Source organism: Haliotis rufescens, unplaced genomic scaffold (assembly GCF_023055435.1).
Source record: "Haliotis rufescens isolate VD_foot unplaced genomic scaffold, xgHalRufe1.0.p SCAF_8, whole genome shotgun sequence".
NCBI classification, from domain to species: Eukaryota; Metazoa; Mollusca; class Gastropoda; order Lepetellida; family Haliotidae; genus Haliotis; species Haliotis rufescens.
The window spans coordinates 21,683,617-21,705,634 of NW_025964372.1; the positions used below are offsets into that span (position 1 = coordinate 21,683,617).

At 40.3% G+C, this 22,018-nt stretch overlaps 1 protein-coding gene across 1 annotated transcript; it reads right to left on the reverse strand.

The window, feature by feature from the left end:
* Positions 1-5,895: 5,895 nt before the first annotated feature.
* On the reverse strand, positions 5,896-21,037 carry LOC124115744 (peroxiredoxin-6-like). The gene is made up of 6 exons (XM_048389322.1): positions 20,856-21,037; positions 11,348-11,504; positions 9,385-9,525; positions 8,320-8,393; positions 7,594-7,666; positions 5,896-6,374 (listed from the first exon to the last, which is right to left on the reverse strand). The coding sequence occupies exons 1-6, from the start codon at positions 20,939-20,941 to the stop codon at positions 6,249-6,251; spliced, it is 657 nt and encodes a 218-aa protein (XP_048245279.1). The 5' UTR covers positions 20,942-21,037; the 3' UTR covers positions 5,896-6,248.
* Between the last annotated feature and the right edge of the window lie 981 nt (positions 21,038-22,018).

A 22,018-nucleotide genomic window follows, 5' to 3' on the forward strand; every position in this document is an offset into this window, starting at 1 on the left:
CGTAGGCTGTAACCTATCGTAGGCTGTAACCTATCGTAGACTAACATCTAATCTCTGAAATGAACATATCGTACAGAAAAAAAGTTGTTAAAATTATCTTAATAAAAATTTAATAAAAAGGAACCCAGAGACTCTCTTCATCCTGATACTGCAGTAATCTAGACTTGCCAAACATTATAGTCTTGCATGGGCTGTATTTGATATATTTGTATCAGGATCTGTAAGACAGACTATAGTTACCGTGGTTATCGCGCAATTACTTGCACGTTGAAATGATCTAGGCAAGTGCATTTTTACAAATTATTTTGGCCTAATTCAAACGTACATAAATAATCTAGCATGTCTCAAGCCGTTATTATTTTTTGGCAATTATATAAAGTAATCATATACAAGTATATAACAGAGATTTACAGCTTTTGACAGTGAACATTTGGTCGGCATATCTAAAAATAAAGAAATATAATAAATTGTACAGGACTTGTTTAATCACCTTAACTTTCGATTTAGATCGGTAGGTGATTTAAAATCTTATTTTTTCGTGTCTAGTCATACAACAATCCCTAGCAATATTTTGTTTTGTCTTTACCGTCGGTTGTACACAAAAAAACCTTGTCATTATTTTCGGATTTTGCTTATTTTTAAGATCAGCGTATCCATACACTAAATAAAAGCTATTGTAAAGCCTTATACATCTATAACATTTATTCATATACTAAAGAAAGTATGCTCTTGAAAATTGGATTTGATAAAAAAAAATACCATCGCGATGAGTACATTACTATGCTGAAAACAGTCACTGAAACACTACAAAAGTAAGGCCCAAAACACAACTATGTAACAAATACATCACCAACGAATAACCATTTCTTGTTTGTTTCGTTTTTTGTCACCATCAAACATGGGTGTATAGTTTCTTTTGCTCGGCTGTTTAGCTTCGCGACACGAGGCTCGGGTTGGCTGACAAGTTTGAAACATGTCATTCAAAGAAACCCTGCTGACTGAACAACTATGGATTGTCCTGATTACCACGTCTGGAACTGGCCTGGAAATGGCCGTGGATCATGTACAGTAAACTACGGTTATAACGAACTCAAAGGGACCACTAATTTTAGTTCGTTATAACCGTAGTTCGTTATAAGCCTATATACAGCATATGTACAACAAATGACCGGGACTAAAATATAAGTTCGTTATATCGGTTAGTTCGTTATAAGCGTGTTCGTTATAACCGTAGTTTACTGTACTTCAATAACTTCATACACTCAACAATAGTGAGTGAGTGATTTGGATTTATCGACGCTTTTATGACTATTTTGGCCACATAACAGTGTGCGACACATTGGTTTGACATATTTTGTTTGACATATTGTACTTATGTGAGGAATCGAACCCAGGACTTCAGCTTGATGCATAAGCAAACACATTAACCACAAGGCTACCTTACCGCCATATCACACTTTAATGTTGGCATGGTACCTTTAGGCTATGTACTCAAACACAGGTTAAATCAGGTTTGGGGCGTTGTCTGCGCTCATGCAGGTGTCAGCCAGCATTGCCGCGTGATGTCATGGAAACGAGTTAACCAATCAGGGCTCACTTCCGTTGCACGAGTTTTTCACGCGCGTTAAGTCGGACTGGACGAACGGAGGCAGACGGGCGTACACGTGTTTAACAACTGTGCCAGTACACGTCAGAGTTATTTCAAGAAGCTGGTGAGAATTCATTTAAAATCGACATGAACATGACATAGACACCTATTGTTGATGTTTCTGCTACTTACGTGCTACAATGAACGTTCTTTTGGAAATTGGTTTGAGGTGCATTTTTAAGAGCTTTAAGACCCCCCAGGATCCCATGATAATATGATTTTGTAGGGAATACAGAGCGTGTTAACAATGTTTGTGCAGGAATAGATAATAAAATTAATAAATGTAACAATCTGTTCGTGGCCATATTGTGTGTAACATATTTACAACTACCCACTCGTAACTTTATGTGTTGTATTATATACATATGAATCATGTCATGGGAAGGTTTCTCGGCATTTTAAACCAATAGATAACACATCCGTTGGGGTCATTTACGGATACATTTTCAAATATCAAGGGCCAGGTAGGTACTTCTTTGTGTTTACGAGTGAGTGAGTGAGTGAGTATGGTTTTACGCCGCTTTTAGCAATATTCCAGCAACATCACGGCGGGGGACACCAGCAATGGGCTTCACACATTATACCCATGTCGGGAATCGAACTCGGGTCTTCAGCGTGACGAGCGAACGCTTTAACCGCAAGGCTACCCGACCGCCCCTTGTGTTTACGAAAAGGTTAGAGCACGATGACCTGGTGTCTGTTCTTTGAAATGGTTAGAGTCCGAGGCTCGGATTTTTCAATCATCAAGGCAAATTAAAGGGGACAAAAGAAGCTCCGACATTGCCAAGTGGTGTTTAACTTACACTTCAGTTTGTCAATGCACGGTATTGCGTCGCCAATGTTGGTCGGCGATTGTTTCAGATTACCAACATAACTGTTTTCATTATCCATGGTCTAAGATACTAATAATCGGTGCCTAAATGCGGTGTATGCGGTAAATATCATGCGTTTGGAATAAATACTATGACGTATTCCCAACAATATATTTACCATCTCCAAACCCACTCACGTGGTAACATCGATGAATACATAGTTACTGTAGTGAATGATTTCGGGATTGGCGTCGCTTTCAACAAAATGCTGGGGTTGCTAAGAGTTACTTTATTTCACAATGCGACTATGGCATAGTGTGGTATAAACTGATAATGACATAAAGAAGTATTCTTTCAGATGGTTTTAGTAATGGTGGTTTGTGAGGGGCCCCTTGGATGCAGTTCTGACCGATAGAAGTACGAAATTATTTGTTTACATAACTAACACTGCTGATTCGGGAGAGTATCCGAGTAGTACAATGTGTGAAATCCACCCCTAATTCCTATAAGCGGTGTAAATCCACGCACACTCTCTGGTAAGGTTTATAACTTAGACTCCTCATTCACTGACAACATCGAAACGTAATTCGGCAAATTAAAACAATATGCCCACGGGGACCGATGAACTTAGAAACTCTTCCTACGCCGATGTAGATGTATAATAAGTGAGTACTAAAGATGTTCTCGGCGATGGGTACAGTGTGGGGGATTCCTCCCCCTCCTCTCACCCCTTTCTGGAGTACCAAGCCACAATATTGCTGGAATACTGTTAGAAGCATCCTTAAACTCATTGTCATTCACTCAACACAGTGTTCCAATAGAATTTGCGCCCCTCATGGTTTATTCTCCACGAAGTGTTTATTGTACGATAAACAACTCCTACTCGTCGATTATTTTTCAAATAATTGTGTGTGTTTTTCAGTTTTTACGAAATAATCTGAAAATAATATCATTATACAATCGCATCTGAAGGCGCCGGAATTCCGTCGCTCATTTTTGACAGAAACCTTTGATTCCTGATTCGTCCTGATAATGTTTCAAGGTTTATAAGCACAAAACCAGTGGTCGTGGGTTACCATATCAACACCATATTTCAATAGAAGTCTTAGTAGATTTATATTTTTGTTACATGGCGATTTCCAAATTGAAACGCAGAGGTTAACCAAAAAATCGGTTCTTACAGAACTAAAATGTGTAATGAGTACCACATGGTACACACGATCGACGAATAATCAATACATCTTATTTAAACACAGCTTTATTTTTACAATAAGAAAGGCAGTTAAATGGGTTTAATAAGTGGCAGTAGCAATACGCCCTAGAATTAATGTTAGTGCACTCATGAATGTTCAGAATGTGGTCACTGTTGAATGACTCAATCAATTAATTCAGGTCGCTTACTTTCAGTATATTTTGCATCCCTCAATAAAGAAAAGATAGTGTTCTGGTGTAGTTTGAAAATCAATGCAGTTTTCAAACTTCAAAAGGAACCACTCAACTTACATATTAATCGGTGTGACAGTTAATGTAATTAGTATGTGGCGTAAATGCGTTATGACTAGGATTTAACGTTGTAGTCAATATATTTTTTTATAAAGGTCATCATAAAACAATCATACCGAAATTGTCAGTGGACAAATAGCAACGGAAACACGTACATACCCAAATGCTGCTTATACCTATCATGTCACAGGATTGTCTGGTCGAGAATTCTTATGTAACTTGTGTGAGTGGCGGGTGATACCGGTAGAGCAGGACATGCTTACCCTTTCGCGAACACCAGATGTAATCGCTGATTTTCAGTGATACATTCATAAAATTTTCACCACTTTTTTGCCCTTTACACCCAATGGATTCTGTCTGGGCAGTTAATCGAGACTGATTATTCGCTGGCGTTAACGTAACATATTTACTGATTTTGTGTTACAATTGTAATGGAAACAGTTGGCGATATAAGTACAATATGACTTTGTAGTCAGTATCTTTTATTAAAGGTCAATATTAAATTTGTCAGAGAAGTTGAGAAATAATGGAAACACATTGCATCCAAGTATTGCTTACTGATGTTTATAAGACAAGGCAGTTTAGCACATCTTTGCGTTTTGTATCACTGAATAAGGGTCTGTACCTCTGGCATAAATAATTAAAATATATCATCATCACCATCATTACTGTGGGGGCCACGGGTGGCCCAGTCGTCTAAGGCGCCGTAATTCGCTGTGTAGAGTTGAGACTCTTGTTCATGCCATAAACCTATGATCGTGGGTTTGAATCCGGTTTGCCCCGATTATGTTTCTGGGTAATTCAGCCACCTACTCCTGCTCGTGGGTTTCACCAAATGGGGAAACATCTAAGACCTGCATCACTTTCCTTCCACATTGGCCTGATAGCCAGGCTGTGATATAACTGGAATACTTGAAAGCAGCCTTAAACCCGATTAATTCACTCACTCATAACTGTGGTTTTCTTTTCAGAATGGAGGTGAGTGCTACAGTTGCAATGGACTACAGCTGGACAACCGTGAAGAGACTGAGTCGGGCTGTTCCATGCGGTTTAACAGTATTGCACTTATATCAGGGTGTGTCAGCTTAATGTGGGAGGAAAGCCCAAAGTGATGCAGGTCTCAGACGTTTACCACTTCGCTGAAACCCACGAGCACAGGTATGGTGCTGACAAACCTAGAAACATAATCGAGACAAACGGGGATTCGAACCCACAATCATAGATTTCTGCCGTGTCCAAGGGATCATCATATCCCAATTGCATGAATTGATGCTCATGTCAATCACTGGACTATCTGGTCTAGACTCTATTATTTACAGACCGAAGTCATATAGCTGGAATGTTGCTGAGTGTGGTGTTAAGCAACAAACAAACAAACACACAAACAAAGACCATTTGTGGAGGGGCTTTGAAACTTTCCATCTTCCAAGTAATTTTTTAATCATGAGGTGGCCCAAAAGATAAAGCAGGTACATGATCAATGCTTTCCAGTACTCCTACCCCTTGGGATGGTCAGGTTCCGACCCAACTTTCCATTGGGTTATCAATGACACTATCATATATTAAAGGAACAATCTTCTTGATTTGTTCAACCTGAGTATTGTTTTACCCCGCTTTTAGCCATATTCCAGCAATAAAAATAGGCCTCACACATTGTACCCATGTAGGGAATCGAATCCAGGTTTTAGGCATGAGGAGCGAAATCTTTTAACTAGGCTACCCCCACTGTCCCGATTTGTTCAAGATGAATACAACAAATAAACTTATGTTGAAGTGCAGCCTACCCTATATAATGAAAATGTCATGTAGCAGATGACAGGTGGCGTGCACTGATTTAATTCTCAAACAAGACAACATCCACAACATTCCAAACGGGCAGTTGAAGGGATACAACTCTGTGTCACTTTCAGATATTATGACAAAATATACAAATTGTTATCATGTCTTTATTTCTTAAACAAACAAAATAGCATCTGAAACAATGACCTCAGCTAGTCTTTCAATACAATACAAAAGGCACTTTACAGAGAGACGTTTCTCAAACTTGCAAATCTGCTAAAAAAATACACCATTCTCTGTTTACATTTTATATCACATCTATTGTCTTAACAAACAACAATGGCACACAAGCTTGAATGTCTGCAGGCCTCTTGCAGCAGTACTGTTGCAACCGTAAAACTGTAGAATTTACAACAATATTTTAAATATACTCCCAAATATTTCATTTCTGAAGCAGCCATTTTTTCAGAATATTTATAACTTCAAATGACCTGTGGTGCAAATGTTCAGTATTCTGTAGTCATACGGACATACTCTTTCCCAGAAGGAAGGGCAACCGTCTCGAAGTTGGGGAATAGCTTCTTGGCCTCCTCACTGGACAAAGACGGCACAACCATACATGGTTTCCCATTCTGTAATACAAGACAGGGTAATATAACACCAGGTAGGGTAATATAGCACTAAGTAGGGTAAAATAACACCAGGTAGGGTAATATAACACCAAGTAGGGTAAAATAACACCAGGTAGGGTAATATAACACAAGGTAGGATAATATAACACCAAGTAGGGTAAAATAACACCAGGTAGGGTAATATAACATCAAGTAGGGTCATATAACATCAGGGAGAGTAATATAGCACCAAGTAGGGTAAAATAACACCAGGTAGGGTAACATAACACCCGGTAGGGTAATATAACACCAGGTAGGGTAACATAACACCAGATTGGGTAAATTAACACCATATAGGGAAAAATAACACCAGGTAGGGTCATATAACGTCAGGTAGGGTAAAATAACACCTGGTAGGGTAATATAACACCAGATAGGGTAAAATAATAATATGGGATTGAAATAAAAGACAAAAATAACAGCAATGATAAGTCAATTGAGGTTTGTTAGAGATGCAAACACTGATCATGTAAATGTGATATTTTTTGAAGTTGTAAGCAAATAACTAGGTGTTTATATTTTGAAAAGCACAATGATTGGGTGATCTTGCTTATCACCAGTGGCAAACACACAGAGCATGTATAAGGCACAATGGCATACATTTACCAAAGACCTGCACAGAAGCAGCTAATGTTTGCTCAACTTTATTTGATTTGTTTGTTTGTTTGTTGTTTAACACCGCACTCAGCTTTATTCCAGCTATATGACGGCGGTCAGTAAATAATCAAGCCTGGACCAGACAAGCCAGTGATTGACATCATGAGCATCGATCCACGCAGTTGGGCTCGATGACATGCATCAACCAAGTCAGCAAGTCTGACCACCAAATCCTGTTAGTGGCCACTTACGACAAGCAGTCGCCTTTTACGGCAAGCATGGGTTGCTGAAGACCTATTCTATCCGGGATCTTCACAGGTCCAACTTTATTTGAATGTAATCTGCTAGCACGTCAAGAGAAAAGCTGGGGATAGTGCTGGACTTTGAGTTTTGTTGCATAACACCCTCAAGAGCTGTGTTTGATTTAACACCATGTGTCTATCCTTGTTTTGACAGATTCCAGGAGGGGGTTTGAACAAAATATTTTTGCAGGAAGTCGATGTTGGAATGACAAAAGATTGATGAAGTATATTGTTGTCATCAATTCAATGTATGTTTCTTGTGCTATTAGCAGTTATCTCACCTCCCAGTCAACTGGGGTGGCAACTTTCTTCGAGGCCGTAAGCTGGAGAGAATCAATCACTCTCAGGATTTCACTGAAACCAGAACAAGCATAATACAATCTACTGCAACCAGAACAGGCATCATACAACCTACTGCAACCAGAACAATCATAATACAATCTACTGCAACCAGAACAGGCATCGCACAATCTACTGCAACCAGAAGAATCATCATACAACCTACTGCAACCAGAACAATCATCATACAACCTACTGCAACCAGAAGAATCATCATACAACCTACTGCAACCAGAACAATCATCGTACAATCTACTGCAACCAGAACAATCATCATACAACCTACTACAACCAGAAGAATCATCATACAACCTACTGCAACCAGAACAATCATCGTACAATCTACTGCAACCAGAACAATCATCATACAACCTACTACAACCAGAAAAATCACCATACAATCTACTGCAACTAGAACAATCATCATACAATCTACTGCAACTAGAACAATCACCATACAATCTACTGCAACTAGAACAATCATCATACAATCTACTTCAGCCAGCACAAGATTCATAGAACCTACTGTCCCCCCATCCCACCCCACCCCTACCTCAGCTAATAATTATGACACATTCATGCTATATAGAGAACTTATTATCAAAATATCAACCTTGAAGATAAAAATTGTGGAATTGTGGAAAATAAACCAATAGGAGAAAACTCACGCAAAGTTTCTGCCAGTTGTAGCAGGGTAGAGGAGTGATAGCTTCAACTTCTTGTCTGGTCCAATAATGAAAACCTGGGGAACAAGAACATGTTATATTTATCTGGGAAAAGTGGAGTCTGGAGTGTATCAGATGCTGATAATTTGCCATGTGCATAGTTACATGTGTGATAATTGATCTTACCTTGAACACAGAAAGTAGAGAAATCTGCAAGATATCAGTAGCATTGCTGGCATCCGATTTCCCAGGAAGATGGATCCTCTAGAATCCCCAGTTAGATGGATACTCTCGATCCCCCAATCAGAATACCCAGGAAGATGGATCCTGTAGAATCCCCAGTTAGATGGATACTCTCGATCCCCAAACCAGAATACCCAGGAAGATGGATATTCCAGAACCCCTAAGCAGACAGATCTTCTGTAAACCCCAAGGATACTGTACCCCCAACCCACAGGTAGATAGATACTACAGACCACCCAGGTAGATGGATATGCCCGAACCCCCAAGGTAGATGAATACTCTAGAACCCCCAGGTAGATACTACAGAACCCCCAGGTAAATAGACACTCTAGAACCCCAGGTAAATAGACACTCTAGAACCCCCAGGTAAATACTACAGAACCCCCAGGTAAATAGACACTCTAGAACCCACAGGTAAATACTACAGAATCCCCAGGTAAATAGACACTCTAGAACCCCCAGGTAAATAGACACTCTAGAACCCCCAGGTAAATACTACAGAACCCCCAGGTAAATAGACACTCTAGAACCCCAGGTAAATATATACTCTAGAACCCCCAGGTAAATAGACACTCGAGAACCCCAGGTAAATATATACTCTAGAACCCCAGGTAAATATATACTCTAGAATCCCCAGGTAAATAGACTCTCTAGAACCCCAGGTAAATAGACTCTCTAGAACCCCCAGGTAAATACTACAGAACCCCCGGGTAAGTAGACACTCTAGAACCCCCAGGTAAATAGACTCTCTAGAACCCCCAAGTAGATAGATACTACAGAACCCCCAAGTAGATGGATACTCTAGAATGACCAGCAGCTACTCACTGCTCTGCAGGTAAGGGCCAGGCCTGCAGCATCCTTCTCGGCAGGGTCCACCATACCCAGCTTGACCGCTAGAGACCTGTCCTTGTCAGAGATGATAGGGTAGGGGAAGTCACCCGATTGCTTTGCATAGGCCATCACATCCTGTGGAGGAACAAGGATAGCCTTGTAATGCCAGGATGAGGTAACAGGGGTGAATGTTTGTTCCTTAGTGCCACAGTCAGCAATAATATTATATTATGAATTTGTATAGTGCACTGTCCAATTTATAACTCTTATTATTACCCAAGTCGGGGCGGTCGGGTAGCCTAGTGGTTAAAGCGTTCGCTCGTCACGCAGAAGACCCGGGTTCGATTCCCGACATGGGTACAATGTGTGAAGCCCATTTCAGGTGTCCCCCGCCGTGATATTGCTGGAATATTGCTAAAAGCGGCATAAAACCGTACTCACTCACTATTACCCAAGTCAATGGATCAGTGCTCACTTGATTTATATTCTCAGCTCCCTGGTGAGTATACAACCCAAGCAGTGTGTGAGGTGCTAGAAACTTAAGAGTCACCATCTCCTCCCACAAGGTACCATTTCATTGCTGTGCTGGGTGAACAGAGGCATATATCAAACAAAGTCACTTGCCAAAGGAGACACCACATGTTTTACTGTGCTTCAGTGTGGGGCAAGCAAAACTCAGGAATCAAGCTGTCAAACATGGTCACCCTTTCAATTATTCTACCAAACTGATCCAAACAAAGATGAGCTAGCACAAGAGGTATAAACATGGCTGCCTGACACAAAAAGAAACATGGAGAGATTGGACTATTTGTTTTCTCTCCAATTAGTTGTTTAACATAAACCACTGATCGAAAACGGGTGAGCCAATGTTGTTATCAATCAATCAGTCAGTGAGCATGACCACCTGAGCCATAAGTCGCCTGTTACAACCTGTACAGGTTGTCATAGGGGAACCATGAAGATCCAGGGTAGATTAGGTCTTCAGCAATCTATGCTTGCGATAAAAGTCAATTCGGTATGCTTGTCGTAAGAGGCGACAAATGGGATCGGGTGGTCAGGCTCGCTGACTTGGTTGTGCATGTCATCCTATCCCAATGATCATGATATCAACCACTAGATTGGTCCAGACTAAATTATTTACAGACCGCTGTCATATAGCTGGAAGATTGCTGAGTGCAGCGTTAAATTACAAACAAACAAAAACAAATCTAACCAGGGAAGCAGATGTGGATATGGGTTAGGGTTGGACACTGTTTGTTAGTGTGTTTGTTGTTTAACGCCACACTCAGCTATATTCCAGCTATATGACGGCGATCTGTAAATAATTGAAGTGATTGACATGAGCATCGATCCACACAATTGGGATACGATGTGATGCATAACCAAGTCAGCGAACCTGACCACCCAATCCCATTAGTCGCCTCTTACGACAAGCTTAGTCGCCTTTTATGGCAAGCATGGGTTGCTGAAGAACTATTCTACCCCGGCTCTTTTCACTGCCTCTGAAGGATTGGACACTATGCAATGGGGTTTAACGTCACATCAAAGATTATTGCACTTATATAGTGCTTATACATGTGCATGCACGTGTGTTGTGTCTGCTAATACTAGTTTGGACTGATGCCGATTTATAGTGCTAGCTTACTGAGATATCATGGCGCAGTTTATCATGAATACCCCACTGAGACACAGTATACTGACTCTGAGCCGACCAGTTATTTTTTTTGCCCCTTAATGCTGAGCACCATACAGGGTAATAACAAGTACCATTGTTTAACGTCTTTTGGAATGACGCGTCCGGGGATCAAACCCCGGACCTTCTGCTCTCCGGGCGGGCGCTCTACCACCACACCATGGAGGTGGTCTGTGCAACAATGACTTCTCAAAGCTGATATCTAAAGGTTTGGACACTGTACAACAATGACTTCTCAAAATCTCTGAAGTGATGCTACCTCACCTTTGACCAGCCCTTGTGGCTTACTACATCATCACAGGACAGAGCAATCATCTTCACCGCCCGCTTGCCGAACTCTGGGACAAGCTGGACGACTCGGCCAAGCTCGGTGGTGCACACAGGAGTGTAGTCCGCGGGATGGGAGAACAGGACGGCCCAACTGAGGAACACAAAACAACATACAACCTTGGGAATAGGAAGAACATGAAGGACATTTGTTGTTTGTTCTGTTTTGCTTTAGACCCAAACTCATTAGAAACAGATCTCAGTGCCTGCTACTGCTAAACTAAGATCTGGGGACATCTCATTACAGATCACATCAGAACAAACTTTTGCGAACTTTAGCCAACCAATGAAATGACTTACAAGAAGTTGACATTAGCCAATCACAAAGTAGCTTTCTTGTGCTTTATGGCACTAATTTCAAACTGGCAGCTTCCATTCCAGACTAAGCTATGACAGATATCGATTCAAAATTTGAAAACTGAACAAAAGAAAATTCTGGAATGTCTGATAGATGGGCGAGATTGTATGGCAGTGCTTCTCACAGACTACAGAAAGTCTCTCCCACTTCAAATTGAGGTGGCAATTAGAAAACACATTCTGACTGTCACTTTCCCAATATCATAAGTGATTTCTGTTTAGCATTAGCGAGAACAAAGATGTGATTTTAATGATTGCTTTACATCACAGTCAGCAATATTTCATGGCGGTCAGTAAATAAAATGTACTTATCTTGCTGAAAATCACATTTTGTGCAGAAATCATGCAGAACTTTGCATTTATCTGCTACAGAATTTGAGAAATACAATGCAGACATTCCGAGTCTAGCTGTGAATAAGTTTATAATAAAAATGCCTGCCACAAGTCAAACAGGTGCAAAACTACGAATTGGCAGCGAAATACAAGAGGCTTAACGTGGCAGAACATTGATCATTATCAGGATTTGAACCCTGCAGTTAGGTACTTCCGATCAGGTTACTCTTCGGTTCTGTTGAATGCCAATATGAGTTTTGGACTCTGTCTTGATCACACAACACAACTTTGAAAAGTATTTCAGTTTTATCAAGACGTGTCAGGAAGGGGGTGGGGGTGGGGGAATGATGATGTGTCGGTTGGGGGGGGGGGGGGGAGAATGGATGTGTCAGGATGGAGGGGATATGTCAGGATGGAGGGTGGATGTGTCAGGTTGGAGGGTGGATGTGTCAGGATGGAGGGGTGGATGTGTCAAGATGGAGGGGTGGATGTGTCAGGATGGAGAGGGATGTGTCAGGATGGAGGGTGGATTTGTCAGGTTGGAGGGGGGATGTGTCAGGATGGAGGGGTGGATGTGTCAGGATGAAGGGGATATGTCAGGATGGAGGGTGGATGTGTCTAGATGGAGGGGTGGATGTGTCAGGATGGAGAGGGATGTGTCTGGATTGAGGGGTGTATGTGTCAGGATGGAGGGGGGATGCGTCAGGATGGAGAGGGATGTGTCTGGATGGAGGGGTGGATGTGTCAGGTTGGAGGGGGGATGTGTCAGGATGGAGAGGGATGTGTCTGGATTGAGGGGTGGATGTGTCAGGATGGAGGGGGGATGCGTCAGGATGGAGAGGGATGTGTCTGGATGGAGGGGTGGATGTGTCAGGATGAAGGGGGGCATGCATCAGGATGGAAGGGTGGATGCGTCAGGTTGGTGGGGTGTATGTGGGGAGAATGCTGAAAGTGACACAGGTTGTAGACTTTGACAGTTTTATTTGTCACAGAGATTATGTGGGATTCCGAAAAAAAATGCCCTTGAAAAAAAAGTTGGGATAAATTGTTATCGTGTTGTTGCTGTTTTTGAGTTGAACTGTTGAACTAAGCATGAAAACCTCCTCCTCCACACTGGTCCTGTTGTCAGTGAAATACAAGTCACCGCTACAAAGTCATAACATTAGTGAAACCTCAATAACATTAAATGGGAAATGTTTCATTTCAGTTTGGGAATTGTTTTACTGACATTTGCTGCAGATTTTGCAGCCGTATATTGGCCTCAAGACACATTGAAATAAATCCCTGTCAGTGGATCTATCCCCTCATTCTAAAGACAAAACATTTGTTCATATCAAATGTGTTTTTGAATGACCTTGTGATCTTCAGCAACCCATGCTTGTCATAAGAGGCGACTATCGGGATCGAGTGGTCTGGCTCACTGACTTGATGGATGCAAGTCATTGTGTCCCAAATGAATAGATTGATGCTCATGATGTCAATCACTGGATTGTTTTGTCCAGACTCGATTACTTGTAGCTGCAACATGGCTGAGTGCAGCATTAAACAACAAATAAACAATGTAAGTAACTTTTACGAAGCCATTCAGTACTCTAAACGCTGTATGCCCAAACTATAATTTTTTTCCAGATTCTTCATTCCATACAGATGCATGCATGCAACATTCAGCACCAAGATCACAAGTTCATAGGACAAAGAAGAGATTATCATGGCAAACATACCAAGTCACGGTTCTTGCACAAAGCCTACTCGATGCGGTCTACTGACCACCACTGTGCACACAGAGAAGATATATTGTACACAGTCAGCCGGAACGAACATGTTGTATCAAACATGCTGACTCATGCCTGGTGGTTTTCTGATTCAACAGAATGGATAGAATCTCCTGAACAGAATGGATAGAATGGATAGAATCTCCTGAACAAAATGGATAGAATCCTCTGAAATGCAGTTATTAGGTGGAATTGTGTTCCGATAGTGATTAAAATATATCTCGATAATGATACAGCATCTCCTCAAGCATCCAATTTGAAGCTCTTAAGAAAAGAATCATATTCTATGCATATGTATATATAATGTTCTATTGACAAATGGTCATTTAGTGAGGCTGAAATGATTTTGCTGATTTACACTGATGCACTGTGTTATGACCAACTAAATCAGGGCTCGATTAAGGTAACTTGATCTAACTTGCACCAGGTTCACATATATGATGACATGAAAACCAAGTTGCACCCTGGTCCCATTATCAACTTATCAAAGTTGAAACATAGACAGGTCTGCTGTCAGCATCTAATAAAATAATGACGCACTGCTGTCAACCGTGATAGGAACATGTGCACATAATCTTGAAGTACCCACAGTTTGATGATGTCAAGCCAAAGAAAGTATGACAAATTACACGTAACTCTGGGATTTGTGATGTAGTATGGGAAATGAACTTTAGAGGTATTCAGTGTGTTCAAAAATCAAGTTTGTGTGGACAAATAAGGGTTAGACCTACACAGATTTAATCATTTTTGACATGTGCTGGGTGCATGAACTGAGGTAGACAAATATTAGGTTATATTTTTCAATAATAGGTTTCATGTTTCACAGATCTACATCAAGCCATGTAAATGATCAGTGAGTGATAACGTGAGTAAATACCCAATGGTTAAACAAATTATCTGTCTCCCTGTTTCTGTCATATTTATGGAACAAAATTAATCCAAAATGTGTCTTGGAATGTGCAGAATGTGCTGTCCTTTTTACGAATCTGGGCGCTCAGGTGATCGTAACTCCCACACTTCAACATATACATACGACAGTCGTTGCAGTATGATCACTTTGTGGAACAGTTTGTTTGTTTGATGGTTAACTCTGCAGTGCCCTGTTGCGTGTGACAGTGTCCAATATGCATCGGTACATAGCACAATATTAACTGGCAGTATTCATCCATACAAACATGCCAACACAAAAGCCCATGTTTAGATGAGAAAATCAGCCAAGCAAATCTCATTTACCGTATTTCTCGTAAGCGCCCAGGGCACACTCAAAATTAGAAATAGGTGGCTCTTATTAGAATATTATTTTGGTGGAAAAAAAAAGGGTTGAAAGATAAATTTCGTGGTTTATGCTGATAGCTTGAAATGTTTATGTACACAGATATAATTTTCCCGGAATTTAATTGCCAATAATTAAATGTGCATATTATACGCGAATAAATAAGATCAATTGGAAGGGGTGCTAATTGGGATTGTTCATTAGCCAACATCTTAGCAAATGTCGCCGTGGGCGCTTATTACATCGAATACGGTATAAGATTTCAGTATTAGTTCTGAGAGATAGAAGGTGATCTTTCTATACAAGGTGGCTGATCTATGTACACACAGCCTACAGCTCCCCTGAATAAAACAAACTGAACTGAACAGCACTGCAGCCACTACGTGAGGTCTGACATGGTTCATGTAGTGAGGTCAAGGCTGCTGTGACAATTGTCAACCCATGAACAATACAAATGGGGGGTTTTATATTTCATGCTGAGTCACTCTCTGGACCAGACCACATCAATGAGACATGTTGCTGATATATTGTGTCAGGCATGGGTGATCTTGTAGTACTTCAGTATACTGTTTCCAAACATAACTAAGTCTGCCATCCTCTTTATCTCCAGGGCCCCGTTCCACAAAGCGATCTTAGCACTACGATCATCGTAAGCCTATGCTAAAGTATGGGCGTTACGATCATCTTAGCGCTAATACCGCTTTGTGGAAGGGGGCCAAGGGCTTGTATCTTGGTAAACCTACACTAGCCTCTGGATCCTCTGGATTTTATTCCATTTTCCATCATATTTTACATTTCAATATCATACATAGAGTGTGCATGGATGTATTGTGACATCGGATGGGCTTAGTATGCTGCAAAACAGATGATTAAGTTTGGGTAACAACAATGATTTTAGTACAACATTTCTACCCATAGGCGTCAGGGTTCTTTTCCCACATTTTCATTTCCTTTTCTATCTTATCAAAGTTTTTTAGTGTAAAGTTTCTCGCAAACTCTTTTGTAATCAATGGGACTGGCCACCATGTTGTTGACATCGCCAACTCAACATTGAGGCTGGTTTGTAACCGGCATTCTGATAGGTCTGTTACACTGATTAACGTAGCAAATCAAATTGGCTAAAGGATATGAATGAAGGGCGAGCAATATGAGATCGCGAGACCCACGGGAATGGATCCAGGTGTTTATGTAGGTTAAAGCGAGCCCTGGAGATATAGAGGATACTGCTAAATCAGTATAGACTTGCACCGTTTTGAATTTTTTTAAAGATTTGGAGTGGGTGTAATATATGTTATTTTTACATTAAAGGAAATTGTTCTTGCCTCTCTCTAATATTTGATTCAGAAACACGTTCACAACACTACACAAACACTTTCACAACACTACACAAACACATTCACAACTCTACACTAACATGTTAACAACACTACACAAACATGTTCACAACACTACACGAACCCATTCACAACACTACACAAACATGTTCACAACACTACACAAACACGTTCACAACACTACACGAACACATTCACAACACTACACACATTCACAACACTACACAAACATGTTCACAACACTACACAAACATGTTCACAACACTACACAAACACGTTCACAACACTACACACGTTCACAACACTACACAAACACCTTCACAACACTACACAAACATGTTCACAACACTACACAAACATGTTCACAACACTACACTTTCACAATACTACACAAACACATTCACAACACTACACAAACATGTTCACAACACTACACTACACAACACGTTCACAACACTACACAAATATTAAGATCACTCTACATTATCTTGATACACTTGTACTAGTGAAGACAATGCAACTTAAAGGTCTTTGAACGGAGTCCTTATCGACACTTCTGTGTCAGATAGGCTATCCACTTGCCTGTAACAGTAATACAGTAAACTACATTTATAACGAACATGCTTATAAATGAACTCACCGATAAAACAAACTCATTTTTTAGTACGGCCATTTGTTGTAGATATGCTTAAAATGAACTACGTTCATTACGAACTAAAATTTGTTCTTTTTTTTTAGCAAACAAAGCCGAAGCAACAGATATTTTTCATTTCATTTATTTTTCATATCTTCTTATTTGTCTGATCCAAAATAGAGCAGATGGGAATATAAAAATAAATAAAACTGTTATTATGATATTTTCCAATTTGGACCTGGCCCCATTTTGCATCCAGTGGGTTGAATCCATCAACAGATATTTTTTGTAATGTCACCCCGGGCAATATAGAATCGTCAGCAGTGTCAAAGCTGTGTCCTGGCCGACAAACTGAAATGTCAGGACAACATACTTCAATAAGGTCATGTGCCAGTAAACCATTACATTCAATCCTGTAATCTGAATCACAGATAAAAATTAGTTGTCAGAATCACATTCTAGTTTAAATGGCCTGCTTCTTATTATCACTAAGTGATGTGCAGTATATGTGTCTGAGCTGAGTCAGAGTGTCAGCATAGTGATGTAGACGGAGCGGCTGATGCAACAGTTTAGTTTTCTTTCACACAGGATTTAACAAATTTCTCTATCAAATGATATGGGCTCAACATGAGCATGTTCATTAGGCCAGGACAACATTGTTTGTGCATGTTTTATAAAGTTACAAAAACTAATTACAAATGCTGCATTTGACTGAAAAAAGGGTATTTTGAAAATTGCTAATTTTTGTTAGAGCCTTTCATTCATGATATATTTTAAGTAAGTCATTTTATTGGTTTAAAAATATTTATTTTCACAAAGGTGTGAAAATGGCTTGGTAAACAAGCGCTTATGTTAATACCGTTCCATTACACATAGGACATATTATAAGTCATTTTATTTAAATACATGTACAGCAACATTCTTTAGTTTACTGTCAGTTTGGGTACATTGTTTGGGGATAAATACTGAAATAGCTGAACAGTGAGTCTGTTGAACATGTGAGCCAGTTGAAGCCTAACAGCACGAACGACATAGCGTAGAATGAACTAGGGTCGCATATAAATCATGTACTGGTAGATCTGTTCGTTTCCCAACAACACTTAGCCAGTATTATCATCGTCACATTCATTTCCTGCTTTCAACTCCCTTGATGTCCCCGTGACACGACACAACTTTCCCTGGGAATCAACTATGAAGTGAAACTTCTGTGAATGAAAACCAAGGGCACAGTTAGGTCGGTCGTCTGTGTCGCAGTCCCTGAACCATATTATCTTCTCTTCTGTCAAGCCCTTACTGTAACACTATAGTCCTAAACAAAGCACTCTAGATTTTTCCCAGGTTCAGGTTCTGAATCTCCCATCTCACTGGGGCTCCTTTTGAATTAAAATGCAATTGTCTGTTTCTATCAAAATCATATATTTTCAGAGACTTAGCATTAGTCTACTAGGTCTGTATACTATAATAACCGACCTGTGAAGATCCGGGGTGGAATAGGTCTTCAGCAACCCATGCTGAGGTTGTTGTAAGAGGCGACTAAAGGGATCGGGTAGTCAGATTCGCTGACTTGGTAGATGCATGTCATCATATCCCAATTGAGTGGATTGATGCCAGACTCGATTATTTTCAGACCACTACATAAAGCTGGAATATTGCTGAGTGCGGCGTTAAACAACAAACAAACTATTATAACCCAGGTACTTTCATATACATTTTTGATATAAACATTTTATGTATGAAATTCTGTAATGCAGAATTTCAGATGGGATTTCTTAGTAGAAAATATGTAACAAAGGATAACTGTACATTGGTGAGGCAAGGACCTCATTCACAGAATTTGTTTTTTATCCTCAGGGAGTGACCCAAAACATATTCTGACTGAAAGAAACATTCCAGGCCCCCAGAATATTAAATGTTTGGCAGACCCCACAAGCCAAGCTTACAATCATACATTTGCCATCGATTAAAGAAACAGAGCATAGAAAACTCCTTTTAAAGAGAGACTAAGCCCTGATAAATTGGCAGCCTCAGCAAGTTTGTTTCAAGACATTCGATCCAAGCCAACTCAAATTTCATGATTAATATCAATCTGTCGGTCCACAAATGTATCAATTTCTCTAGTCATGAATTACAGCAATATGTACCCAACTTGGGCTCACAAGGACACAGGGATGTGGATGAAAGCCCACCTTTAAATTTTCCCTACTCATACTATTACAATTTATAAAGCTCTAAGTTATTTCTGCTTGCGTGCTGATGTGCAGATAACCTCAGCTGTGATAAGACGCTCTAACATCAAGGTCAACATCATCTTATCACACAGTTCATGCATTGTGGTAGTTCTCATTGAAAGCCCTCATATAACCTGCTATTGGTCATAATCTCCTTGTGATTCAAATCCCAATTTTATTATTCATATGAAACATGCTTCAATGAGAAACCTCTCCCTGCTTGTCAAATAACATCTGCTAAAACTACATATACATACTGTATATGTAAGCAAGGATTATATCCTACCTAAATATTATCCCGGGGGAAGTTTTACTCTAGAGTATAGTATAGGATAAGATTAAACACTCTTGTATGGGTTCAAATTCACTAGGGAGAATCATCCTGACAGTAGAGAATTTCATCCCCGGGATAAAAAATAGGGTAGGATAATATTCACACTTACATATACACAGTTCTAAACGCCTTGCTCCCCTAAGCTCCACCCTCCATCTTCATAAGCAGCCCCTAAGCCTAAATATTTACATGACAATCCATATTTTCTAGTGAATATTACACATTTTTTTTACAAAAAAAACAGCAGCGTAGAAGGGGTATGTAATTGCCTAGTTACTATTATTGGAAAGTTTCAGTTTCATCAGAGTTTGAACAAAGTTTATCCACTACCCATCAATCTCTTGAAACAAATTCAACTCCTTGTCGCAACTCGCTTTGTCAATTTTCTAAGACCACAGGGTGCTTATTATGTCGAAAACGGTATATATATATCTATCCATACATCCATACATGCACCTACTTTATATTTGTTTACAGCAAGACTTTGTCCCTTTCAACATGTTATGTGAATACATGTAGCATGTAATACTATTGTGAAACATTGTTGTCAGTGCATTTCTAATGTGTTCTTATGAATGGCATAACTTGGTTATATCACCTTCAGCTGTACAATACCAGTGATTCAAATGCTAATTTTCTTTATTTACTTTTCTGCAACTTGTGCAGTAGCAATAAATATTGACATTAATATATAGTTACCATTGTATATGACAAATAGTTTCTGTCCTTTCCTGAAATGAATGTTGAACTGTTATTGGCAAACCGCAATTAAACTAATCTTAGTTTTAATCCTTATACAACAACACTAATCAATACAGTTAAACAATTTGGTTATAACATTACAATTATTATATATGCAAAAATCAGATAAAAGAAAAACATGTTTGAAATTTTGAACTTCTGTCTGGATAAAGCCCCACCCCTTTCATATCCGCCATCTTTTTCCACCCACCCATCCAAAGACACCCCAAACCCACCCACTTCTCCAAGGTACCGGTAAGGGTGCATGTCGGACGCGACCGATCTCGCAGTGAAGTACATAATCAACGCGACGACGGGGAAGCCGAGAACACTCTTTTTCACACGTTGGCAGCCTTTTATCAGTTTTAACGTTAACCTCGCTACCGTGTCGCATGACATATAAATATTTAAGCGCCACGCAGTTTTGAAATAAACTTACCTTCCACCAAGCCATTCGTGGAAGTCTATGGAACCAATGGTAGTGTCAGCTTTGAAATTAGGGAATATGTCGCCGAGGTTCACCATTTTTTTTCCGAGCGTTGGACCAGGCTGATTGAGACACACGTTGTTGCCGGGACTGATAGTGAAGTGCGCCAAGCGTCGCGATAGCGGAGATCTAGTTTACATGTGTGACTACCGTGTGCGTCTTGCTCTGATTACACGTAGCAATGTTGTTTTTTTCAAGTCTTGTGTGAACATTCCGGTGATGTGAATTAAATATTATTGTGCTGTATTAGATTAGATGTGAGACGAGTACGAAACATCGAAACAGTGTTTAAATACAGCTTTTGGAATATTCGAAATTCGTGTCTGCAGGTGGGCGGAGTGGGGGTGTGGGGGATTTGGGATGCCGGTGTTGCGGAGTGGGTGAACGGAGAGGGATGCGAGTGGACGCGAAGTGGGGTGCGGGTGAATGGACTTGGAGAGCGGGTGGGCGGAGTGATGGTGCGGGTTTGTTGGTTGTTTAACGCCATAGCAATATTCCATCTATATGACGGCGGGTTGTAAGTAATCGAGTCTGGACCTTACAATCCAGTGATTGACAACATGAGCATCGATCCACGCAATTGGGATCGATGACATGCATCAACCAAGTCAGCGAGCCTGACCACCCGATCCCGTTAGTCGCCTTTTAAGACAAGCATAGTCGAGTTTTACGGCAAGCATGGGTTGCTGAAGACCTATTCTACCCCGGATCTTCACGGGTCGAGCATGCGAGTGGACGGAGGGGTTGCGAGTTTCACAAAGCGCCGGGGCAGCAAGTAGTAAAAAATCGCTTTCCAAACAATTACTGCTGTAGCTGCGCTACATTTATCAATGTTGATTATCTTGAAACAACTGAGGCATGTTTTTAGCTGTTGACTTCGACCTGTGCTGCCAACGCGCTGGTTTACTGTGGAACGGGCTTAATGCAAAATATCTGATCGTGTACAATTATTGAAAACTGAAAAGTAATAATAATTATGAGTATATAGATTTATGACTTTACAAAGCTGTCAATCTTCTAACTGTGTTCACAACACCTGTCGAGAGAAGCCAGGGTAGGGTCTGATGCCGTGTGAATGCGTATCCGGGTCAAATATGAAACGTTTTATTGGTCAA

Excerpts from the sequence above, each read along its gene's own strand:
- LOC124115744 (XM_048389322.1), bottom strand. The coding sequence starts at position 20,941 with ATGGTGAACCTCGGCGACATATTCCCTAATTTCAAAGCTGACACTACC. Across the intron at positions 8,394-9,384 it reads TGGCCCTTACCTGCAGAGCA|GTTTTCATTATTGGACCAGA; the intron begins GTGAGTAGCTGC and ends CTTGTTCCCCAG. Across the intron at positions 6,375-7,593 it reads CCACCCCAGTTGACTGGGAG|AATGGGAAACCATGTATGGT; the intron begins GTGAGATAACTG and ends CTTGTATTACAG.